This window comes from Malus sylvestris, chromosome 3, assembly GCF_916048215.2.
Source record: "Malus sylvestris chromosome 3, drMalSylv7.2, whole genome shotgun sequence".
NCBI lineage: Eukaryota > Viridiplantae > Streptophyta > Magnoliopsida > Rosales > Rosaceae > Malus > Malus sylvestris.
In genome coordinates, this window is record NC_062262.1 from 1,984,964 (window position 1) to 2,010,939 (window position 25,976).

A 25,976-nucleotide genomic window follows, 5' to 3' on the forward strand; every position below is an offset into this window, starting at 1 on the left:
TGTGAAATCTTTGGCATTTTATGTTTTTTACACAATGTTTTATATTGTTGTTACGAAAATTGACGTTAAACTGTGAGGTGCCAAAGAATTCATAAAGAGTCCAATTTCCGAGAGATTTTTCAATGTGATCGGAGCACGAGGTGGTACATCACGTGTCTTTATACAAATTGTGAGATTTTTTTGTTTAAAATATTAATAAAATAAAAAGTAAAATTCCCATCACTTATATAATAACATGTGGTATACCACTTGTTTTACGGGCACAAGGAAAAAATTTCTCTTTTGAGAGAGTCCCCTTAACATTTCTCATATTTATAAGGAGTTGAGCCGTTCTTTATATTACCAATTAATTTTAGAGTATTGTTACTGACACTCCAAAAATCTCATTTTGCACTATTCACAAGAATCTCTTTAGCATTTCTCATATAAGAATATGTATCTAAAGTTTTTGCATTAGAGGAGAAAATAAAAAACACTCAAACCCACCACATTTTTTGGACTAAAATATAAGAATAGTCAAAGAATATTGTTGTGGCAGCATTATTACTTTATGCTTTGGACTGGAGGTATCTTAATGTTAAGGGATAATTTGTTTGAGGTCACAAAATATTTTTAACATTAGGATTGAGTCCATCAATACTTTATGCTTTTAAGGAGAGACCAAAAGAGAAAGTAGAGGTCAATGAGAAAATGTTTAGCAAGTAGTATTTACCTTAGTTCGAGAGAAAAATTGTTTTCATTGACATGAGATAAAGAGGAAAAAATTGTTTTTCTTGACTTGTGCTTAAAATTGAGATCATTAACTAATTATGAAATTATTGATTAACTTAAATCAAATCCCCTATAATTTTGATTCACAATTCCGGCTGTATTCATCTATTGCAAGCACAAGTAGTTGTTTTCAAAACAACCCTAACCGGTTTATGCGATTAAACAAAGGGCTTCTCAAAGATGAGAAATTTTTCAGTGTGTTCGGAATATGGCTTGTACACTAAGTGTCGTAATATAATTAGTTGAAAATCTTTTTTTGAATGTCCAACAAATATTACGCTAATACAAAACCGTGTTTTTAGCACATTAAAAAATCTCTCTTCCAAAAATATACTTTGCCTTTTCATCAAGTGCTTCATTTCGAGGCGACAGGAGCACTTTCCCGGCGTTTCCTCCCAACATCTGGAAAAACTCAATATTTTCTGTGGAGCCTCGAGACCTTCTTTGCCCTAAAATGACCTTATTTACTTGTTCACATTCACCACTATGCCCCTGCCTTCCAAATTCCAACTCTTCGTTTTTCTATTTTTGCACACTAAATAGAGCATGCATGAATTTCATCATCACTGTAATCCAACGATCCAAAGATAATTTGTAAGGTTGATGGATCCCACAATATTTATCCACCTCTCCTATAAATCCCTATAAATCTAGGTGCAACAATGCATGCAGCTGCTTGAAAATTTTAAAAGTTGTCTTAAAATTTGATAAAACATGTACATGCGCAGAACCCAAACAAATTGGATTTATCATCCATTGTAGAAATTATTGAAAGCCAATATATTTGTGCTCTTACAAATTTACCAATGAGAGACTTGCAAAATTTCGTTATCTGCTTCCCATGGAGATCCAAGTACAAAACATCTGGGAATCGATGTTAATTTGGACCTTAACCAAAGAAAAAAAGGTTTGGAGCTGCACTTTGTTCATTGATTATAGTGGCTTATATTCGAATCCAAATGACTAGTTTTTGTTTTTGTAATTTGAGTACATCGATATTTTTACACTAGGGGAGGGGAAGTTTAGCTAAGCCACACAATGGGCAACTTAATTTAGTATCGAATTTGCCATTTATGAGATCCAAATGACTAGTTAACTAGTTAATTTTAACTTGTTAAAGGAAACAATTACGTACAGTAGAACCTCGACAATATAATCAATACCCGATAAATTAAGAGAGCTACTAGATCCACCCCATTGTCTTATTTCGCCCTCCCCACCCCCCCCCCCCCACTTTATAATCCCACCACCTTAAAAAGTTAAAAAATTAAAATGCTATTTCCCCACCCACTATTATTCTCAAAATAACCTTTAATATATACATACATATGAAATTATAAAATTGTCTCTTAAAAAATATAAACAAATAATATGTAAATGAAAACCACTACAATTTGCAAATTCAAATGGAAACGACAAAGGTATCCAATTTCAAAAGAAATCGATAACGACAAATTTAAAAATACGATGGACAAATTCAAGTGACCCACACACAAATTATTCTTCTACCTTTTCAATGGAAACATAATCATTTACCTCTTCCGTAGAAGCGTCATCTTCCACCTCTTCAATGAAAAAGTCATCTTTTAAGTTCATTGATTTTTTTTTTTTACTTTTTTTTTTAATGAAAGGAGATGAAAATATGAGTTAGGGTTTAAGGTAGACAAATCATCTCCCATGCCCAATGGACAGATTTGTAATTAAAAAATTCATTAAAAGGTGGGTGGGAAGATAAGACATTAAAGTGGGAATAACATCACTCTAAATTAATAACCTCGATTAAATAAAAATTTTAAGCAGTCCCGACTTATAATAATGTGCTAAATTAATAATTCGCAAAATATATAAGATAATACATTATAAAAATCATATAGGTCCCACATATAAATAAATAATTTCCTGTTACATAGTGCTTATAGTTCGAATATGAGACCTTCCTAAAAATAACTTACATTGTTTGTTTCTTCTTGAAATTGATGTCACATTGGATCTCATCTTTACCTTTTCTCAACATGATAAGAAGCTCTAGTGTGGTTTTCTCATACTAGAACAAAAAAGCATTCAATGCCATCACCTCTTTTAGAGATACTCTGAAGACCGCTTGATCGTAAGGTTCTAAAAGACACTATGCACTAGTCGGGCGGCAGGCTGGGGCCTAGCGCCTAGGCGGCTAGGCAAGGTCTAGGCGGGTGCCTATGTGAACTAGGTTGATTTAATTAAATCTATTATATTTCGTGTAAATAAGTGTATGTTTATGCTTAAAATATATATGATTTCATCATAAACTAGAAATTAGAATGACATATCTATTATGAGCTATTGGAACATAATGAAAACCTGGGAACAAACATATTTTCTGTCTAGATGTGTGTTCATTTAAGTATTCAACAAGTCTCTTACAATTTATTGAAAAAATAAAATGCAAAATAAAAGTTATCTATTTTCTGTCTAAATGAGTTGCAACCTAGGCGAGTCTGGGCGGGTTAGGCGGGTGTCTAGGCAGTCTAGACGGGCGCCTCCGTAGGTCTAGGTGCCCTTTCTTAATTTTCAAATGTCTAGGCATTAATTGGGGCGATGACCAACCACCTAGCGCCTAGACGGGTATTTTTAGAACAATATTAATTAGTATTGTCCCTTGATTCACTTCCAAGTTAAATTTTTTTGACACGCACAGTTGTAATTGTTTTTTAGTGTTACTTGGGTTATCTTTGTTGTACTCACACAATGCTTTACGCATTTCATCCGTCATTGTTGATTTCTTTACACTGTTGAGAAGCCATTGTTGTACGTATGTGTAGTATTACTATGACTTTTGTTTAGTTAAGTTTTTGCTTGGCTAAATGTTCATAAAATGGAATAATGCAATACATTGAACAATGCACAATCTATTTTTGAGAAAATAAGTAGATTCATGAATTTTACTCGGTTAAACAATGTAGAATTGTTGATTCGTAAAAAGAGAAACTAAACATAATATACAGTGTTTAAGAAACTAAGGAATACATTGATAAATTAATAGGTTATTACTTAGTGTTTTTTTTTGTTTTTTTATTTTTATAAATCATTAATTTATTGATTTTAATATTTTCCTAAATTAAAATTTTTATTAATTTATAGAAGTTTAAATGTGAATTGTGATGGTAAAAATTGGGTTATTAGTCATTCCTTGGCTATTATGCATGATCCTAGTGCAGCCTTTATCTTTTCCAAATGCATTATTTAGGGAATTTTTGTACACTTAAATAATCATATTTCTCTTTTAAAAAAATCTTCCTCCTCTCCTAACCTCTTTATGAAATTTTTATAATGTTAATAATAATTTTTATTATTTATGATTTCACTTTGCGATGAGAAAAACACTAGAATATTTCATTTGTTGCTTGCCATAATTGTCATTGGCATACAAAATAAGTCATGAATATTTCAGTCTACATATAGTGGACTTGAACATGGTGGAACAATTGAATTATTTGTGGACTCGAACTGGTTTCAAATAACAAAACTACTCTTAAAAGTGAATACAATTAAGTCATGGTTTAACTTGACAGACCAAAATTTTGTGAGCGTATATCGCTATAAAGTTCCTCAATCAATGACGGATTGAAATCTAGATAAAATAGGGCGATATTGGAGGAAGGATATTGGGAGTAGAATTGAGGACTGAAAAGCAGTGAGTGGTCAGATATATGAGCACGGGTCGGATCAAATCATCGTAAGGGAATGTTATTCACTACGAAAGAACCTAAACGAAAATAAAAAGATAAAATAAAAGTAAGGCCTAATCGGATAAATGGTCCCCGTGGTGATAAGGTATTCGGATGATAGCCCATGTGGTAAAAACATTCGGATTTAAACCCATGTGGTCTAAGTCTGTTAGGATTTATGCCCTTCTGTTAAATAATGCTGACGTGGCTGCCAAATGTCTGCCACGTGGCAAACATATTTTTTTTAATTTTTTTTTTAAACTTGAATTTTTACAAAAAAAAAAAAAAAAACCCAGAAACTCCACCCGCCCTCCGCCCGTTCCCCCCCCCCCCCCCCCGACTTCTTCTCCTTCTTCTTCCCGCCGGAGCCCTCTCCCCGCGCGACCCTCCTCCCTCTCTTTCTTCCTTCTTCTTCTTCTTCCCGCCGGTCTCCCCGCGCGACTCCTCCCTCTCCCTCTTCCTTCTTCTTCTTCTTCTTCTTCTTCTTCTTCTTCTTCTTCCCGCCGGAGACCAGCTCCCCCCTCACCGGAGCCCTCTCCCCGCGCCCTCCTCCCTCTCCCTCTCCCTCTTCCTTCTTCTTCTTCTTGCAGATCTGGGTTTCTTTTTTTTTTTTTTTTTTTGTAAAAATTCAGGTTTAAAAAAAAATATTAAAAAATATTATTTTTGCCACGTGGCAGACATTTGGCAGCCACGTCAGCATTATTTAACAGAAGGACATAAATCCTAACAGACTTAGACCACAGGGGTTTAAATCCGAATTTTTTTACCACAGGGGCTATCATCCGAATACCTTATGACCACGGGGACCATTTATCCAATTAGGCCTAAAAGTAATGCATGCTAGGTAGAGTAAATTTTAAATTAAATTTACATGAAAATCATGTGATGTCTCACCAATAGGAAATAAACAAGTTAACCAACACTTAAGTAATAATTCAATCGTCAACAACTACGTCATAAATATGATTTACAAAATATAGTTTAAATATATGATCTTCCTAGCATTAAAAAAAAAAAAGGAAAGGAGCGAGGTGCATCTCATGTCAAATCACCGAGCAATGAATATTCACCACGAAAGAAGAATCTGAAAGAGAAGGAATAATCTTCACATCCTCCAGCTCTAGTATAGCCAATTTTTCTTTTGGATTGTGCTATTCACACACTCATTTTTACTTTTCACACACCTTTATTAATTTTAGACCTTTGATATTCTTCAATTATTCGATCTGACGACCAAAAATTGAAAATAATGTGTAAGAAGTAAAAATAAGTGTGTAGAAAGCAGTGCCCTTTTTTTCACTGAGTGGGAGAACTTTCTTCTTTTCTCAATTTTTAACCTTCCTTCTTTTTTCTAATTTGTCCACTGATTCATTAGGATTGCCAAACAAATAAGTAAACATACCATTACTGCATGCTTATCGATTTAGTTGTTGGAAAGTTCTTGAGCGACACAACTGGTACCTTTTCAAAGTCTTCTGATCATGCTATAAAACTTCTACAGTACTACTCCAAATTAAGATTGTTCCAACATCATTCCTATCCATTATCCAGCATCCACATAAACACAAGAAGAGGAGAAAGAAATAAACGAAAACAAAAGAGGTAAAGTTTCGACTTTGTTTTATCTTCTTGGTCATTGTTTCGACTTTATATTCTCAGAGAAATAAATGAAGCATTAAAAATTAACTAAAAATAATGTAGCACTAAATGCAAATTAAGTAATGGAGGACAGTATAGTAAAAGCAGAAGATTAGATAGGCATCGTGGTTATACTATGGTCAAAGCTCCTTCTGTTTTTTGTGTATCTTTGTGCAAGCATGCAAACGGGATAATTGGCTCGCCTGGCTGCAACTAAATTCAATCTCAACGGGTCTCAATCACATAAAAACAGCAGACACGTGGCACACAGAACTTGAAACGCCTTGATGCGAAGTTATGCACCACCATCTCTCTCTCTCTGATATGAACCCTCCCACTCCAGATTTTTCAAGAAGATAAGAGAGAGTGAGAGAGAGAGAGAGGCGCTGTTAATTTCTTGAAATTGCATTAAGTTTAGATCTTCCTTGCATTTTGTTTCAGGTTAGTTCTTTAGCTTGTACAAATTAAAATGTAAAAACGAAGCTACGAATTTGGTTTTTATTTTTATGATTTATTTCTTCTTTTGCAGTTTTCGGTTGAAGGGTATCTTTTTTTTTAATTAGTTGAAAGCGATATACGTGGGGTTTTGCCCCCTTATTGTGGTGCAATTCAGTCAAATAGGAATATATTTATGTAGGAGAATATGGCGGGAACTGTGTCATCATCAACAATGGCGGGTGATTTTCTTTATATTTGTTTTTATTTTCATTTTTGTAACTCTTTTTGTTTAATTTTTGTTTTTGGTGAAGAATTCTTTTTGTTTTTTCAGTAGCATCTTTCTGGGGCCAAAAGATTCTCACTTTTGGTACTAGTGAATGAGTACTAGTGAACCATAGTATAATCTGAATTCTGAAAACTCTCTGAATATGCAGTTGATCAGCTGGAAAAAGACCACCATTGATTCAGCGGTTTAGAAAGCAGACTCTCTATTCACCAGAAGTCATATAAATTTTAAATAAATCCAAAAATTTTGAAAAGGTATAAATTCTTCGCAGCAGATTTGCTCCTCCTCCTCCTTCCCCTTTCGCTCACTTTCTATCATATAATATGAGATTTATTTTGTATCGTATAATATTTATCTGATAACTATATATACATCTCTCTGTAATGAATGCATCAGGATGTGGTGTTGTATTCTTATACACGTATACATGCTTGTTTATCAAATTACACACATGCAATGTACAGGTGCTTCCTTCAAGTTTTCAAAATTCCCAAAAAAGAGAAAGATTAAGTTCCTTTAGGTGATGCATGTTTGTGTGCTTTCAAGAATTTTCTCATTTTGTTGAAACCTCACATTAATAGTTGGCTGTCACTTGTGTGCCAAGTGATAGTACTACAAATTAGAATTTTCCTTGTAGAATTGTTTAACGTGTTAAATGAGTAATCTTTAGGTGTACTTGAAATATCAATACATGAACATGGTATTACAATTTCACTTAAATTATACCACGCGCTTTATTTTATTAATATATTCTTGAATCTAGAGACTTATATTGTAACCCAACCCATGCCTAGGAAAGCATGTCACAACAACCCTATCTCAATAGTATCCTTTTTTTTAGTTATAGTATAAGAAGAAAAGATTTGATAGCTCGTATATCTTTTACTAGAATGTATGTTTTGGTCAGTAAGGGTGTGCAGTGTACACTCTACAATCTATATGATACTGGTGGAGGCTAATTAATTGTTGGTATAATTTTTAATTAGTTTAAAGACCTTTAACATTTTTTTAACCTGGGCGCTTAACTGGACGGCACAACACTATACAAGCTTCTAACTGTAGACAGGACATTAGCAGAAGATATTTAATTAGTAAATATCTGCTTCCACCTTTTGACGGATACGCAAACCAATTTGGTGGTCAACAGAATTCTTCGGGGAAACCAAAAACTAGCTAGCGAGATAAATCCTTCAATATTTTCTTAATTTTCTTTTCGGAATCAATCCAATTTTTTTAATAATGGAAGAAGCAGGAGTTTGGTGAGACTTTTTTAACACTCGAGCAATCCTTACTCCTTACCCAAGTCCGTTTTAATATTAAATATGTCGGATTTTTTAGGTTTATATATTGCATGTCCGTACACTCACGTCTTTTACACATGCACGACTCGGGGATCCACAAATTGGGTTTTCTTTGGTGGTGAGAGCACCCCAATCTTGGCAGATCTTCTCTTCTGATTTAAAATGGCTTCGATCACCTGATAAAAAATCTCAATTCTCTCTTATATATATCCCTTTGTAGATAAATGTAAAAGAAGAGAGAGAGAGAGAGAGAGAGAGAGAGTGAGAGGTCGGTTGTGTTTGTACAGATATATCTATAATCTAATTAGTTTAACTTTACGTAGAGTGTCGATTTTGAGAGTGGGAGATGATTTGCAGAGTGTGGGAATGCTGGGTTTTCGGGAGTCATTTGTTGCACTTAACGAGGTCGAGAGTTCCAATAAACCCTAGTGGGTAGAGATAAAGGTAGATAATTTTAGAGAGAGAGGGTTTGGTTGGACTTTTCCAAGTTGGAATTTAGGGTTTGTCTCAGTGCAAAGACTGAATTGGAGCTCGACTTGTAGTTTAGTATGACACTCGTGTCTCTTTAATTTAGTTTATGGTGATGAAGATAGCAAACGCTATTTACAATTAGAAATATATATTTATATAACTATTGTGGTAGTACTTGATTCTGAAGAGTTCGAATGTGGTGTTAAGAGTCAGATCAGTCAGAGTTAGACCAGCCTAAAATGACCACTGCTAAAGGGGTGACAAACATATTTTTATATAATAATATAACTCGTTGCTTAATTTGTTTGTCATTGTTTTACACATAGAGTAAGGCTACCTACCCTAGCTACCTAGTTTATGCTAATTCATATAAGTATATCTTTTATCATTCTCAAGATTTTCTCTTTTCAGCCTCCTCCCCTCCTCTCTTCTCTCATCTTCTCAAAACTACATTCTTCTCTACACATGAAAATCTAGAGAGAGAGAAAGAGAGAGAGAAAGAGAGAGAGAGAGAATTGCTGCTTCACCAATCACTCTTTCAAACCCTAGCAATTTACAGTCTCCTGGGTAAACATCTATATCACTTGTTCTCCTCTCTGGCTTATGAACACCGCTAGCTATAGTTTTTGGGGTTTCTTTGAATGTTTATCATAACATTTTCCATTTCCTTGTGCAGGAGAAGTTTTTGAGTTTTTGGAGGAAGAATTTCAATCAAAGCAAAATGGGGTCCATGAATTCAAACAACTGGCTTTCCTTTCCTCTTTCTCCTACTAATTCTTCCTTGCCATCAGAACTTCACCCTTCTCACTCTCATCAATTCTCTCTAGGGTTAGTAAATGAGACCATGGACAACCCTTTCCAAAACCAAGGTAATTCTTTTTTCTTTTCATGCATATTTTCTGTCTGTTTTTTTCCTTTTTCTTCTCTCAATCTCTCTCTCTTCTCTATACTTTGTGAATTTATAGAGTGGAATATGATTAATACTCAAGGAAGCGATGAAGCTCCAAAGGTGGCTGATTTTCTTGGCGTGAGCAAATCCGAGAACCACTCAGATCTTGTAGCCTTCAACGATATTCAGGCCAACGATTCTGTCTCCGACTACTTATTCCCGATCAACAACATAGTCACTGTACAAAACACCGTTGTAGACAATTCTAGCAACTTTGATTTCCAAGAAAAATCCAACAGCCTCCAATCGTTGACCCTATCAATGGGAAGTGGCAAGGGTTCTTCAACATGTGAAACCGGCACCGACAATACCAGCATTACTACCGTGGAAGCTACCCCAAGGAGGACTTTGGACACATTCGGACAAAGAACATCTATTTATCGTGGTGTAACAAGGTCAATTTTTACATCCATTTATGTTTGCTTTATAGAACCTTGTTTTCTTGGTCACTAGGTGATTGAGGATTTGTGGCCATTCACTCTTAGATTTTATATAAAGAACTCAGATTAAAGCACATTTCTATTTATTTTCTCGGTCACTAGGCGATCGAGGTATTCTGGCCATTCACTCTTAGATTTTGTATCAAGAGCTCATATTAAAGCACATTTCTATCCATTTTCAACCCTTATATCAAATCTAAGAATAAGTGACAATGCATTCCTTGGTACCAGGTGACCAAGAGAACCTTTCTTTCCTTTTATACATTAACATAAATAATTTGCATCTGTAAATATACAAATAAAACAGGCATAGGTGGACAGGAAGGTATGAAGCTCATCTTTGGGATAATAGTTGCAGAAGGGAAGGACAATCCAGGAAGGGCCGCCAAGGTATTTATGCCCTATTCTCCTACCGCTAGGGTTTTCTGTGTTACATACGCCAAAGTATATTTTTACCCCAAATGTGTCACTGACCATCATTTCCTTGATCTTCATCATGGTCGTTGTTGTTTCGGGCGTGGTTTTTCCAGTCTACTTGGGTGAGTACAGATTCTAACTAGCTACAACTTGTTATTTAACATCCTGAATTCTTAAAGTTGATGGTTTTGAATGTTTTTTATATGAAAGCAATGTTTTTTTGGCTTATTTTAAACAGGTGGGTATGACAAAGAAGATAAAGCAGCTAGGGCTTATGACTTGGCTGCACTAAAGTACTGGGGAACATCTACTACTACAAATTTTCCAGTAAGTTTATTTATGCCATAAAAAAAAACGAATTAACGGTTGCCAATGTGATAAAAATAAAATAAAGGAAAGAAAACGAGAGTTGTGTTTATATTATATATGGCTCTTCGAGTAGTTTTATACTATTGCTGCAGATCAGTAACTATGAGAAAGAGGTGGAGGAGATGAAGAACATGACAAGACAAGAATTTGTGGCAGCCATTAGAAGGTAAATGAAACAGATAATGTATATTTCCCTAATTTACACATTTTTCTGTTTCAAGAATTTGTTTCTTTTGTACTAGAAGGTCTTAACTTTTCTTTTCATTTAATTAAACTTTCAGGAAAAGTAGTGGCTTTTCTAGGGGAGCGTCCATGTATCGCGGAGTTACAAGGTACACTAAACTAGCTAGCTAGGCACGCTTTGTCTCCATGTCTCTCTTCCTCTATCTCATTGCACGAAACAAAATCTTTGTTCAGGCATCACCAACACGGACGATGGCAAGCAAGGATTGGCAGAGTTGCCGGCAACAAAGATCTATACTTGGGAACTTTCAGTATGTCCATGCATACAATACAATTATTGCATTGTATTTATATCACACATATACAATTCCATATACATATACATATATGTATGAGTAATTCTACATAGACCAAATGTGATGTGTCATCAATAGGAAATTAGCATGTGTTAACCAACACTTCAGTGATAATTCATCTATCAACAATCATGGCGTACGATTTACAAAATATGGTTTAAATTGATGGCTTCCCAGACATTACCTTATATGTATATATATTATATATAGTTATAACATAAATATTCATATATAAGATTATGGGATCGATTAGAAAAATTAGTAGCCTCATTTTTGGTTGATAGGTACTTTTTTTTACTTATATAAATAGTAATACTTCTTGGTGTAAGATACTTTTTGAAGTAAATGTGGTATGTGACTTTGATCGATTGAACTCTATATAGGTACTGAGGAGGAGGCAGCTGAAGCTTACGACATAGCAGCAATAAAATTCCGAGGCCTAAACGCCGTAACCAACTTCGACATGAATCGATACGACGTGAAGAGCATTTTGGAAAGCAATACTCTCCCCATTGGAGGAGGGGCAGCAAAGCGTCTCAAAGAGGCTCAGGCCTTGGAATCTTCTAGAAAACGGGAAGAAATGATGGCTCTTGGCTCCACGTTTCACTATGCGGCTGCCGGAGCTGCCAGCCCATCAACCTCAGCCGTTCGTAATTTGCAAGCGTACTCTTTGTTGCAGCCTCAGTCAACCTTTGATCAAAATGTACAACAATCCCAGCCTCTACTGACTCTCCAAAACCATGACATTTCTCAGTACACCCACCATCATGACCCTTCTTCATACCAAAATTACATCCAAACCCAGCTTCAGTTGCACCAGACCCAGCAGCAATACCAGCCTACCCAGCAATTCTATAATAGTTATGGACTTCAGAGTACACACCCAGCTTTGCTTCAAGGTCTCATGGACATGGGTTCTTCTAGTGTGATGGATCACAACACCGGGAGCTCTAGTGGGAGCTATAGTGCTGGAGAGTATTTAGGAAATAATGGAATTGGGTTGGCTACAAATTCAACAGCAAACAATGGAGTGGGTTCAGCAGAAGAGCTTGCACTTGTGAAGGTTGATTATGATATGCCTAATGGAGGAGGGTATGGGTATTTTTACAATGTGGAGTGACTGAGGGTCGACATTGAGATTTTGTATGGGGAGATTAGTAATTTTGTGATCGGGAGGACTTAAGGATGGTTAGAGACAGTTTACTATTCCTTTTTTGAGTCTATATTTTGGGTGATTTTGAAGTAACAGGAGCTGATTTTCAATGCAAACACAAGGAGCTGGAGGACCTTTTATTTTGTTCTAGTATTTTGCTGTTGTTTTTTTGTCGATCTTTACATTGAAGTCTGACCATAAATTAATCCCGTTGTGGTAAAACTTGGTAGGATCAGTAGAATATGGGTGCAAGTTGAAACCCTAAATTTTGTGTGCGTAAGACCTATTGCGCAGCTGCTGATGTAATTCTCCTTGTGTTACCGGTAGGCCATTATTTCCATTTGAGTTTACTCCACCTTGTTTCAAATGCAAGTATTGTATATACGTATATCTTAACCTTCTCCACCGAATTATTGCATAATGTAGCGTGAGAATATGATGTAAAAATCAGTCTAACGTCGAAGAATAAAGAGACATTGCATGAGCTTGTAAGAAGTTCGGCTACTAATGACCATTTGTTTTAGGTGGAACTTCAACCTTTTCAATGGTATCAAAGTGGATTTTCTTACATGTGAAGCTAATGGCCGCATGTGTCCATGTATTAGGCTCAAAGATTAATCACCGCGGGAGAATTAGTTAAGAACATTGTACGGGTTTATAAGCGCACTTGCTACTCCCCTATTGCGAATTGGTTTCAGACTACAATCTCAATAATATTACTAAATTTCTAGAAAGACAAAACCAATAGAATAGATTACCACAATTGTTTGAGATAATTATATTGCGGACTGATTTCAGGATAAAATCTCACTCAATTGCACTTTATTCCAATTCTTAAGCAATTGTTGGTGTGGAGACCTTATATCATCACATGAATTTAAAAAAAAAAACCATATCAAATTAAAATCCAACATACATACACCTTTGTGTATAAATTAATAACGATTTAGAGTAAGAGAGAAAACTAACCCTCAAAAGGCTTTGGCGATAGCAGACCCTGATGCCCACAGAGGTACAAGATCAAGACGGATGACAACGATTTGCACTTAGTATAGATGATGAAGGAGAGAGGAAGAAGATGAATGTTGGAAAGGAGCTGAGTTTTCCAAGGCGATATTAGACCCACCTGAGTCGTTTCCTTTTCTTTTTATCTTTACGTTATGCAGGTGGAGAGGGAGGCAGAAAGGGAGGGGAGAGAGACATGAAATAAAAAGGGGTAATACTTGATGCATGTCAAAAAATTTGAGTTTTTTTTTTCTTTTTGTCAAGTTGTAGATAACATTCATAAAACAAGTCCAACAAAGACAAATTATAATATATAGAGCCCTAAAAAGGACCGGCATACAGAAAGAAGACGCCACTTATGCAATTAAAACATGAGTAAATAAAGTATGAATAAAGGTTCTTCTCTACCGCAATTACGTGTGGAGGATTTTCTATTTTCAATTGAAATTTGAGTTGTTGAATTTATTCTAATTTCATGAAAATCTAATTAGTGCAGTTTCATGAAATTTGAGTTGTTGTTAGATTTAGTCTAGTATTATAATCCATAATACTGTATATGCCGATTTACATTGTACCTACAACATAAATTGGTTAAGTTGTGATAAGGTAGAAAAAAATTAAGACACGAATTATAAGCATGAATAATAGGAACTAATACTTAATTCTAAAATAGAGAAGAAGATAAACCTATAATTAGTCCACTTGAAGTAGTATTTTTATTAAAAATTTCGATTTGCTTCTTAATAAAAGCACTTCTGTCCTCTGAGTCGAGGTCATTTTTAATAGGGAACTTTAACAAAAAGCTCCCGGTACTGTTCACTTTAACGAAAAACCATATTTTTACACTAAAAAGTCAATCCTGATACTATTCACTTTACCATTTATTTTGTCCTTATCATTAAAACTCAAATTTTTCAAATATTTTTCATTAGTTTTCATTTTTTAATAACAATGTCCAGAGGGCTTTTGGGTCCTTCTACACAATTAATTGGGCCTCAGGCAAACATTTAAAGGTCCAAATGTTCTTTTCAATTATTTTATGTTCTCCAAAAAAGAAAAAAAAAAGAAAAAAATCCTCACAATTTCTTGATAAAAATAAATAAATAAGTAAATAAATGGAAAAACTGCAATTTTTAAAGCGGCGAGTTCGAAAATACTCCGATGCTAGAAATCCATTAACCACTTCCCCAAGAAATGGAAGAACCATCAATTTAAAGAGGAGGGCAATTCGTACAGGCACAAGAAAAAAGCGATCCATCAATCGCTTCGTCGAAATTTGATAAATAGATATTTAATATTGTGTTTGGGCTTTCATTAATTTCACCGTTGAGGTAAGCTCTCTGCTGAAAGCTTCTAATTCATCCCTTATTTCTTTGTTCATCTGGGTCTTTTTTTGCTAGATTTATGTTTTTTTTTTCCTGTGAATTCGAACTGAAATTGGAATTACTGATTTAGAAGAAACAATTCGATGAATTTTTTTATTTGCGTGTATGTGTTGGTCCTGTTCTTGATTTGTTGTGTTTATTTTTGCTGTTACTGCGGTGAAAAAAGTTCATAGATTTCTGATTGTGGAGGACCCTTTGTGAATTTTATCTGAATTTGAATAATTTTTTATCTGGGTTTAGAGTTACATCTGTGATTTGTTGTTTATGTGGTGAAAAAATGGGTTGGCTTTATATTTTTTCATGGGACTTAATTTGTGTTTAATATTACAAAGAAGGGTGGAGGGATTTTGAGATTAGGGTAAGTTTTTAGGAATTGCTTTGGAGCTAAAGGTTGTTGCTTGAGAAATTAATAAGCTTTTCTGAGACCAGGTTTTGGGTTTTGAATTCTGCCCTTTTCTTTGTAGGAGTTTAAGATTAGGATCAATGGTTTTGCATAGGGAAAAACTTGATTTGTGGGTGAGATAGTATTGGGTTTTGTGGGATGTTCACCTTGCTTCGACGATGAATGTTACAGCGTGGTGTTATGTTAAAAGTAGGACGCTGGTGCAAAGAATATTGATTTGTTTGTCGTGAACGAAAGCCGGTGGTGCTGCTTTTTCTGCAGCTATAACTACCTGATTCTTTTAGTTTTCAGCTTGGTAGTATATTTGCTTATGATGCCCATATGTAGGCAAGTTTGTAATGTTCATCATGGTCTTGAAATTCTGGTACAACCCTCAGTTTTTTTGTGTCTTGCGTTCTTCACAGAATCAAAAGTTTGTTTTGTTTTTTTCAGATCCTTCAATTCTTATAGTTTTTTAGAAGAATTGTAGCATCAACTTTTGCATCGTTAGTTGACATTCCTCCTTGATGCATATCTATGTAGTATTTCTGCATTTGCTTTTAGCTCTAGAGATGTGCATCAAGGAAGATGGTAGTCTAATAATGGCGTAGAGCAAGTGTCACATATTTGTAAAAGCTTTACAATCATTTACCATTAAGAGTGTAAAGGAATGCATAATGTAAGCGAAGTGTCTGCCGTAACAGTTCTAATAGGATTTATTAACCTAAAATAGGAGCCTTTAACTAAAGTCTTGTTGTCGTTTTTCGTTGGTTAGTCATTTGACGGCATTGGACATCATCTATCCGTGTATTTATAGTTCTACCCAGTAATCCATACGAATTTTAACTTTAATAGTCTATCTCTGATCTAAAATTTGATATTTTGAGAAGTTTCTGGTGTCAGAGTATTGTTCTTTTGTCACCGTAAGATTGAACTTCAAGCTATTGTAGTTACTTTCTCTGGTAGCTGTTTTTCTAGTGGGTTTAGAAATGACCAACAACAACAACAACAACAACAACAACAACAAAGCCTTTTCCCACTAAGTGGGGTCGGCTATATGAATCCTAGAACGCCATTGCGCTCGGTTTTGTGTCATGCCCTCCGTTAGATCCAAGTACTCTAAGTCTTTTCTTAGAGTCTCTTCCAAAGTTTTCCTAGGTCTTCCTCTACCCCTTCGGCCCTGAACCTCTGTCCCGTAGTCACATCTTCGAACCGGACCGTCAGTCGGCCTTCTTTGCACATGTCCAAATCACCAGAGCCGATTTTCTCTCATCTTTCCTACAATTTCGGCTACTCCTACTTTACCTCGGATATCCTCATTCCCAATCTTATCCTTTCTCGTGTGCCCACACATCCCACGAAGCATCCTCATCTCCGCTACACCCATTTTGTGTACGTGTTGATGCTTCACCACCCAACATTCTCTGCCATACAACATCGCTGGCCTTATTGCCGTCCTATAAAATTTTCCCTTGAGCTTCAGTGGCCTACGACGGTCACACAACACGCCGGATGCACTCTTTCCATCCAGCTCGTATTCTATGGTTGAGATCTCCATCTAATTCTCCGTTCTCTTGCAAGATAGATCCTAGGTAACGAAAACGGTCGCTTTTTGTGATCTTCGCTAGATTGCTCCGGTCATTAGTGTGGATAAGTATATAAATGGATAGAGATAGGAAAGCAAACACAAGATGTACGTGGTTCACCCAGATTGGCTACGCCCACGGAATAGAAGAGTTCTCATTAATTGTGAAGGGTTTACACAAGTACATAGGTTCAAGCTCTCCTTTAGTGAGTACGAGTGAATGATTTAGTACAAATGACATTAGGAAATATTGTGGGATAATGATCTCGTAATCACGAAACTTCTAAGTATCGGAGTGTGGTGTCGTCTTGACTTGCCTTATCTGTCTCATAGGTAGATGTGGCATCTTCTCTGGAAGTACTCTTCCTCCATCCAGGGGTGGTATCTTTAACTGGTGGAGATGCACAAGGTAATGTATCAATTTCACTTGAAGCTTACTTGTAGTTTCAGGCTTGGTCAAGCGCGATACAAACCATGTAGTAGGAGTCCCCCAAGTCGCCGAGCTAGGGGGTCTGCTGAAAGAGGTGACAGACAAGGTAAGCAATCAGAGCTCCGACTGATTGTTCACCTTCTCCCCATCTTGCAGCAGCATGAAGGATAAAGAGAAGAAAAATGAGAAGAGATGATATGAGATACTTTTGCTTTTGAAGAAGTAACTTTCCACAGGCTTATTCTTGAACTGAGCTGGAGGGTTTTCTGGTTTCCTCCAGAGTATAAGGCCGACTGAAGAATTTGAGGGTCAAAACAAGTCCATCAAATCTAGAGTACGTTCCACCCTGCTGATATGGGATACTTTTGCTTTTGACAGAGTAATGGATGTATCGGCACGTGTGCTGTTACGCTTGTCTCCACATGCTTCCTTGTATCCTTCGCACTTGCCCTATTTGTTCCTCAAGCAGATGCGGAATCTTCCCTGGAAACATAAGATGATGAAGATGAGTACTCGAGAGCAATGCCAGGTAAGTAATCAGGTAAGGGGTTCCAGGCAGTCAGTTCCTGGCTGGAAGCTTGATTCCAAGTACTGACTGATTGCTCTCTTTCTCCTTGTCTTGCAGGTAAAAACAAGGCCAAAAGAAAAAACAGGGAAAAAGCATGATATGGGATACTCTTGCTTTTAACCCTGATGATATGAGATATTCTTGCTCTAGTATAGCTTGTTTGCAGAGGTATTATCGGGGGGAAAGAAAGCTGAATATTTCGAAAGGCTTTGTTGGGAGTGCCCTCTCAGATATGATGAAGGGTTGAGCATTTTTGCAGGTCTGCCTGTCCGTTGGGGATGGAGGTCGACATATATAGGAGTCTCCCTAACAACAAGTAGTAATGCTATTCCTTTACCCTGCTTGGTCATAGCACGGTAGTGGGAGCTGCCAGTTTCACATGTTTTAACTCTGTCAGAGCACTTTGAAAAAGTGGTCTGTGGTATCTGGCTCTCGAGATTCGGAGAACGATGCCTCTTCGATTTTTGAGAAAGCAATCATGCTGGGGGTCTGACTCTCGAGATTCGGAGAGCAGTGTCTCTTCGATTTTTGAGGAAGTAATCATGTTGGGAGTCTGGCTCTCGAGATTCGGAAGGCGGTGCCTCTTCGATTTTGGAGCAAGCAATCTTGTTGGGAGTGTTGTCTCGAATGTGAGTAAAGGTTGGACATGTTTGCTAGTCTACCTTGCCACGAAGCACAAAGGTTGACACACAGGGACTTTCCAATTATCCAGCAATGGTACTGTTCCTTTACCCTCTCTTCGATTTTGAGAAAGTAGTCATGTTGGGAGTCTGGCTCTCGAGATTCGGAAGACGGTGCCTCTTCGATTTTGGAGCAAGCAATCTTGTTGGGACTGTTTTCTCGAATGTGAGTAAAGGTTGGGCATGTTTGCTAGTCTACCTTGCCACGAAGCACAGAGGTTGACACACAGGGACTTTCCAATTATCCAGCAGTGGTACTGTTCCTTTACCCTTGTGGGTAATAATATGGTAGCTAGACCTTCAAAATTTATGTGTCTAAACTTTGTTAGTGCTGTTTCTTTGCTATTCTTTTACCTTTCTTGGTCAGAGCGATGTAGTGGGAGCTGCAAGCTTCACGTGCTCAACTTTGGCAGAGAACTTTGGCAAAGTGATCTGTGGTACCCATGAGTTATTGTTGCGTGTGGGAAGTGGGTGATTGAACAGTAAGATTCATGTGCTTTCTACTTCACCAGAAGTCTTCGACAAAATGCCCATAATTTCTGCAAAGCTGAGTGTGCGTGTGACAGGTGCTGACAAGGCTAGAAAAGTAGGTGCCTCTTCGATTTCTAAGATCGGCCCTCGTGGTCTCTGAGCAGCCCAGCTTTTGAGAAAGCGAGCGCCTCTTCGATTGATTCGGAGAACGGTGCCTCACCGATTTTTGAGAAAGCAATCATGCTGGGGGTCTGGCTCTCGAGATTCGGGGAGCAGTGTCTCTTCGATTTTTGAGAAAGTAATCATGTTGGGAGAGTGGCTCTCGAGATTCGGAGGGTGGTGCCTCTTCGATTTTGGAGCAAGCAATCTTGTTGGGAGTGTTTTCTCGAATGTGAGTAAAGGTTGGGCATGTTTGCTAGTCTACCTTGCCACGAAGCACAGAGGTTGACACACAGGGAAGTGGGTGATTGAACAGTAAGATTCATGTGTTTTCTACTTCCCCAGAAGTCTTTGACAGAATGCCCATAATTTCCGCAAAGCTGAGTGTGCGTGTGACAGGTGCTGACAAGGCTGGAAAAGTAGGTGCCTCTTCGATTTCTGAGATCGGCCCTCGTGGTCTCTAGGGAGCCCAGCTTTTGAGAAAGCGAGCGCCTCTTCGATTTCTGAGATCGGCCTTCGTGGTCTTTGAGCAGCCCAACTTTTGAGAAAGCAAACGGCTCTTCGATTTCTGAGATCAACCCTCGTGATCTCTAAGCAGCCCAACTTTTGAGAAAGCAAACGCCTCTTCGATTTCTGAGCAGGCGCCTCTTTGATTTCTGAAGCTCCGTCGAGTGCAGATTTTTATAGAGGCTGGCATTAAGTTCCAAAGCACACTTGAATCTCCACCAGTAGAAGCTTCATTCTTGCACTTCTAATATCTTGATTTGTCCGACCTCTTCTCTCTTCAACACCTTTGAAAATGTCTGGCCCCTCCGACCGTCGTTTTGACTTGAACCTTGTTGAAGAGGCAGCCCCGCCTTCTCCAGACAACATATGGCGCCCATCCTTCGTCTCCCCAACTGGTCCTCTTACCGTTGGGGATTCCGTGATGAAGAATGATATGACCGCTGCGGTGGTGGCCAGGAACCTTCTCACTCCCAAAGATAACAGACTACTTTCCAAACGGTCTGATGAGTTAGCTGTTAAGGATTCGCTGGCTCTCAGTGTTCAGTGTGCAGGTTCTGTGTCTAATATGGCCCAACGCCTATTTGCTCGAACCCGCCAAGTTGAATCATTGGCGGCTGAAGTGATGAGTCTCAAACAGGAGATTAGAGGGCTCAAGCATGAGAATAAACAGTTGCACCGGCTCGCACATGACTATGCTACAAACATGAAGAGGAAGCTTGACCAGATGAAGGAAACTGATGGTCAGGTTTTACTTGATCATCAGAGATTTGTGGGTTTGTTCCAAAGGCATTTATTGCCTTCGTCTTCTGGGGCTGTACCGCGTAATGAAGCTCCAAATGATCAACCTCTGATGCCTCCTCCTCCTAGGGTTCTGTCCAGTACTGAGGCTCCAAATGATCCCCCTCCGGTGCCTTCTCTTTCTGGGGCTCTACCGACTGCTGAGACTTCTCCTAAGCAACCTTTGTGAAGGCTCCCTCTTGTGTGTTTATTTTGACTCATGTATATGTACATATTTGTAGCTTATCGGGGATATCAATAAATAAGCTTTCCTTCATTTCAACGTATTGTGTTAAATACACCAAAGCCTTCTTCGCTAAGTTCTTTGAATTTTCTTTTGTTGAAGCTTGTATGTTGAAGCTTTCTGAGTGGAGCATGTAGGTTGGGGTAGTGTTCCCTTAATTTCCCGAGTGAGGAAAACTTCTTGGTTGGAGACTTGGAAAATCCAAGTCACTGAGTGGGATCGGCTATATGAATCTTAGAACGCCATTGTGCTCGATCCTGTGTCATGTCCTTCGTTAGATCCAAGTACTCTAAGTCTTTTCTTAGAGTCTCTTCCAAAGTTTTCCTAGGTCTTCCTCTACCCCTTCGGCCCTGAACCTCTGTCCCATAGTCGCATCTTCTAATCGGAGCGTCAGTAGGCCTTCTTTGCACATGTCCAAACCACCGTAACCGATTTTCTCTCATCTTTCCTTCAATTTCGGCTACTCCTACTTTACCCCGGATATCCTCATTCCTAATCTTATCCTTTCTCGTGTGCCCACACATCCAACGAAGCATCCTCATCTCCGCTACACCCATTTTGTGTACGTGTTGATGTTTCACCGCCCAACATTCTGTGCCATACAGCATCGCCGGCCTTATTGCCGTCCTATAAAATTTTCCCTTGAGCTTCAGTGGCATACGGCGGTCACACAACACGCCGGATGCACTCTTCCACTTCATCCATCCAGCTTGTATTCTATGGTTGAGATCTCCATCTAATTCTCCGTTCTTTTGCAAGATAGATCCTAGGTAACGAAAACGGTCGCTCTTTGGTATTTCTTGATCTCCGATCCTCACCCCTAACTCGTTTTGGCCTCCATTTGCACTGAACTTGCACTCCATATATTCTGTCTTTGATCGGCTTAGGCGAAGACCTTTAGATTCCAACACTTCTCTCCAAAGGTTAAGCTTTGCATTTACCCCTTCCTGAGTTTCATCTATCAACACTATATCGTCTGCGAAAAGCATACAGGTTTAGAAATGACCACATGGTACAAATTAATTCGGGGTAAATTTTGAAGAAACTCCCAAATTAAGAGCGTTGTCATCATGTAGTCCCAGCATACTTTTGATTGGTGTTTCCCAATTGCATGATTTGTATTTTTTTTTTTTTTTGTGGTCTGAATACTCCTATATACGGGCTTCTTTCACTGCCCAAACTATCATTGATTCGAAATTGTGCATCGTCAAATTGATTACAGTCAGGTCCATTGGCTATGATAACCTAAATTATTAGCTTACGCTCTCTCGTTTCATTTATATGATATTTCACTAGCTGAAATTTTCTACCATGTATCACTATGTTTGAGAAGTTGAACCATATTTTATGATCTTACTCTTTTTTCTGGGAACTAATATAAAGTTCTTTTATCAGGACACCAAGTGACAAAAGAGATGGTGAAGGCATACACGCAAGAGTACACATACAAGCACCCATGGGACCGGGTGACTTCCGCATCATGGAAAAAATTTGCTGATGCTGAAAACAAACGCACGCTATCACACATCCTTGAAGTTGACACTCTGAACCACAAGCTTGATCCCAACACAGGAAAGCTTTACACCACACGTGCTATCACTGTCCATGCGCCAGGACCATGGTTTGTCCGCAAAATTGTTCGCCAGGATGTCTGCCACTGCGTCGAGTCAACAGTTGTGGATGCGCAAGCACGATCAATGCAACTCACCACCAATAATATTAGCCTTGAAAAGTTCATAGAGGTGGAGGAGAAAATCAGGTATGATCCCCACCCAGAGAACCCAAATGGCTGGACATTATGCCGACAGGAGACTAGCATTCGAATCAAGCCGTTATCAGCATTGGCATCGATGGCGGAAAAGGTTGAACAAAGATGCGCTGAGAAGTTTGTGCAGAACAGTGCCAAGGGCAGAGAGGTCATGGAGAGGATATGCAAGTATCTTGAAGCTGAATCCAAAGGGATTTCTATCTAACCCGGACCGGACTTTTGTAGTGTTAGGTCATAGGGCTTGTGAACCCTCTCAAAGTAGAAAATAATAGAAGCCGGAAAGAGTGCAGAACCGAAAACTATTTTTTAACTGTTGAATCTCTCGTCGATCGAAATTTTGATACAGAATGCATCAGTTTTGCATTATACGTAGTTCATCTATTGTGCTCCCCTGTGTTGGATGACTTGCCCAGTTCTATATCCTTGTGCACAATCCAAAAGTTTTCTAATTGCCCTGTTTGAGGGAGCAGTTGAACGCGAAACCTCGAGTGCAAAAACCGTGCTAAAACTCCATTGCAGTTATTAACTGCCATTTTCGGCGTCTTTTTCTCTGTGACAACGATTATATTTTGAGTTCTGAAACTGATAAAACCATATGAAAACTTAAGGGCCTGTTTGGTACTCTACTTGAATACAACTTTTTTAACTCAAAAACAATTTTCAAGTTTTAGGCCTTAAAAATTTGTTTGGTAGGACTATTTTTAAAAACTGAACTCAAGACTAACTCAAAAATTTAGTATATTCTCTAAAAACATAAAAAGTAGGTTTTTAGAGTTTTTAAACCTAAACTAACTTCTTTTTTTTCTTTCCCTCCTCCCCTCTCACTCCAAATCTATCTTTCTATCGTTTCTTCTTTCTCTCTCCTTGTTTTTTTTGACTTTTTTCGTCTCTCCTCCAATCCACTATCTTCATTCCCTTGGTTCTCTCTCACTCATCTTCCTCTCTATCTTATCCAATCCTCTCTTCTTTCTCTTTCCTTCAATCATCTCTTACTTTCTTTTCTCATCTCTCCTGTTTCTCCCTCCTAGACCCCTCTTTTTAGATCTCTTTATCTAGTTTAAGTGATAAGATTTAAAACTTTTAAACCACAAACCAACCAAGTTTTTAAGTCTTAAAAAAAAAACTGTTTTCAAGAAATGTTTTAAGAAATGATAAAAATTTTCAAATAAGATACCAAACTGGCCCTGAATATTTACAACATGCATGAAAACACGATGGACCAGAAAGGAAGGGTAAGTAGATTTATGCATGGAAACCACATCAATACTTTACAATACAAGATCCACTGACATGTAATGGAAGAAAGAAATGCGATATAAACAGCGCGTAGACGCATTACGTAGATTAACCCGAACCATGTCCACCAAACCGGCACAGACTACAACTTAGAAAGACACGAGGCAACACATAAAGTTCTCCCAATCACAACAAATACAGAGTTCTTCAGAGTGCAGAGATGCCTAGATCGCCTTGGCACCCCAGTAGGTATAACATCATAAAACGGCAAGTGCTAAGATACCGCTGCAAACTCTGAAGCCATCTCGTGGATGAAAACAAGCATCAATTTCGAAAATGAAACTTCACTGCATCAGGCTTTAGATTTTATCGAGCTTCTCAGCTTTTACGACCGGGTTGGCTTTCGCAATAGCATCGCGTCCAGCAGTGCGATAATCGTAAGGGCAGTCATGTTTGTCTGAATAACGATGTACTGCACAAAATAGGTGACCACACCGACAATTGAACCCTGTTAATCCAACCCGCTTGTTGCAAGTGTTGCAACGTTTTGGGCCCTCCGGCTTTGGCTCACCAGACGACCCTGAACCAAAGGAAAATGATGGTTGCGAAGAGAGAGTTTTTGGCTCCACTGGATGGGGTTGAACATCCACAGTAGCAGCCGCAACAACAGGCTCATTTGCATTGATGCTTGATGTTCCGTTGACAATGCTTCCAAAGGATGATGCAGCAAGCTTCGCCTGCTCCTGTTTCAACATCATATCCTTGTGACACTTGGAACACATATTCATAGTAGCCGCGCTTCCAAAAAACCCACAGTTGTTTACACACAAAATAGGACCTTCAGGGGCTGCTTGGCATCCAGTCTCCTCGTGCTCCATTTTTTCAACTTACCTGCGAAAACCAACAATTAATGGGGTACAGCTTATTAAGAGTGAAAACTTACAAGTCCGCCACACACATGCAACCAAAACAACAAACACATGAAAAACTCAGCAAACACGCCACTTATAATGAAAATAATGCTCATGGTGCAATTTAATGCTGGTATATAAGCAATGAAAATACTAATTTTTTGTTTGAAAGGAAAACGTTATTAAGACTGCATACGATTCCATGTTACTTAATATCAAAGAACGTGAAGTCAGGGCATTTCATTATCTTTATAATTTGCACACAACAACTCATCTTTGAACAGAAAACGTTTAGATTTCAATCCAGAAAACCCGTATAACATCACTAACAACATCCAAAGATGTTAAACCTGTAAAAGGCTTATTGAATTTGCATCATATGAACATATGCTTGTAAGTTCAATAAGACATAAAAATAGAAAACCGCTAATTGAGCTATAAAAATCAGAAGCGAAATCTTTATTATAATCTGCGAACGGACATTCGTCATGCCAACAAGTATAGTAGTGAAGCTACATAAAACACCTATCAACCAACTGATAGCAATTACATACAAAAAATAAAATCTAATCATTATAGACCACCTGATTTGTGCCAAAGTTCAAACTCAACCTCAGATTTATGGCCAATTAGCACTTACAATCTACATAATACCGGACCTTTGACTCGCAAACTTTCACTAATCAATCATCCATATAAATAATCCACACCCCAAATTGCAAATTTGCAGAAAACCCATCGAAAACACCTGGAATCAACAAAAACAGGGTAATCAACACAAAAATCCCCAAATCCCAAATTTACAGAGAACCCCTAAAAAAACACTTCAAATCTACAAAAACCCAAACTTGGTCAGCTATACAAACACACATATACACATGCATACATCCAAAATTGCAAATTTGCAGAGAACCTTAAAAACACTAAAAATCAACAAACAAAAAAAAACCCCCAAATTTGGTCAGCTATATAAGCACATACACACACACATATATATACATGCACAGAAACCCTACCCTGTTAAAACAAATCTCTTGAAATTGAACCTACCGATTCACGAGCTCAGAATCGCATCGGACACGAAGTCCCTGTTCACCAAAAAACCAAGAATTACAATCAGAGAGTCAGTAACCGAATACGAAGATCAAAGGAAGCCCTCGATCAAAAGCAGAAAAATTGAACCAAACACAAAGAAATCAAGCAGTAATCAAAATTAGGGGATTTTCAAAACCCTAACCCTAGCAGATTTTGGATCGCCCGAGGAGAGAGAAAGCGAGAGCCAGCCAGAGAGAGAGAGTCGTGTTTCGCTATTTTTCCTGTGTGACGCTCCCGTGCAATTTAACAACGACCGTTTCTATTATGAGGCCGACGTGGCGGTTTCCTATTGGCGGG

At 37.9% G+C, this 25,976-nt stretch overlaps 3 protein-coding genes across 6 annotated transcripts; 2 read left to right on the forward strand and 1 right to left on the reverse strand.

Moving 5' to 3' along the window:
• The first annotated feature begins 8,878 nt into the window (after positions 1 to 8,878).
• Positions 8,879 to 12,831, forward strand: LOC126616280 (AP2-like ethylene-responsive transcription factor PLT2). Its single transcript, XM_050284308.1, has 10 exons — positions 8,879 to 9,176; positions 9,286 to 9,478; positions 9,575 to 9,953; positions 10,306 to 10,388; positions 10,529 to 10,537; positions 10,654 to 10,742; positions 10,877 to 10,950; positions 11,066 to 11,116; positions 11,202 to 11,278; positions 11,707 to 12,831. The coding sequence occupies exons 2-10, from the start codon at positions 9,331 to 9,333 to the stop codon at positions 12,441 to 12,443; spliced, it is 1,647 nt and encodes a 548-aa protein (XP_050140265.1). The 5' UTR covers positions 8,879 to 9,176; positions 9,286 to 9,330; the 3' UTR covers positions 12,444 to 12,831.
• Positions 12,832 to 14,572: 1,741 nt separating this feature from the next.
• On the forward strand, positions 14,573 to 22,855 carry LOC126616296 (uncharacterized). The gene is made up of 2 exons (XM_050284336.1): positions 14,573 to 14,812; positions 22,065 to 22,855. Exon 2 carries the CDS (start codon positions 22,085 to 22,087, stop codon positions 22,640 to 22,642), a length of 558 nt encoding a protein of 185 aa, XP_050140293.1. The 5' UTR covers positions 14,573 to 14,812; positions 22,065 to 22,084; the 3' UTR covers positions 22,643 to 22,855.
• Positions 22,856 to 23,654: 799 nt separating this feature from the next.
• On the reverse strand, positions 23,655 to 25,976 carry LOC126616298 (zinc finger A20 and AN1 domain-containing stress-associated protein 8-like). 4 transcript variants are annotated; one of them, XM_050284340.1, is made up of 4 exons: positions 25,822 to 25,976; positions 25,635 to 25,672; positions 25,225 to 25,332; positions 23,655 to 24,564 (listed from the first exon to the last, which is right to left on the reverse strand). In XM_050284340.1, the coding sequence occupies exon 4, from the start codon at positions 24,549 to 24,551 to the stop codon at positions 24,033 to 24,035; it is 519 nt and encodes a 172-aa protein (XP_050140297.1). In that variant the 5' UTR covers positions 24,552 to 24,564; positions 25,225 to 25,332; positions 25,635 to 25,672; positions 25,822 to 25,976; the 3' UTR covers positions 23,655 to 24,032. The 4 variants fall into 4 exon arrangements, with proteins under 4 accessions (XP_050140297.1, XP_050140296.1, XP_050140294.1 ...); XM_050284339.1 differs by having other exon boundaries at positions 25,601 to 25,672; XM_050284337.1 differs by lacking the exon at positions 25,225 to 25,332.

Bases quoted from the DNA above. Each gene is read 5' to 3' on its own strand.
- LOC126616280 (XM_050284308.1), top strand. From the start codon at position 9,331: ATGGGGTCCATGAATTCAAACAACTGGCTTTCCTTTCCTCTTTCTCCT. The intron at 10,743-10,876 runs GTAAGTTTATTT...CTATTGCTGCAG, and splicing joins CTACTACTACAAATTTTCCA to ATCAGTAACTATGAGAAAGA. The intron at 10,951-11,065 runs GTAAATGAAACA...TTAAACTTTCAG, and splicing joins TTTGTGGCAGCCATTAGAAG to GAAAAGTAGTGGCTTTTCTA.
- LOC126616296 (XM_050284336.1), top strand. From the start codon at position 22,085: ATGGTGAAGGCATACACGCAAGAGTACACATACAAGCACCCATGGGAC.
- LOC126616298 (XM_050284337.1), bottom strand. From the start codon at position 24,551: ATGGAGCACGAGGAGACTGGATGCCAAGCAGCCCCTGAAGGTCCTATT.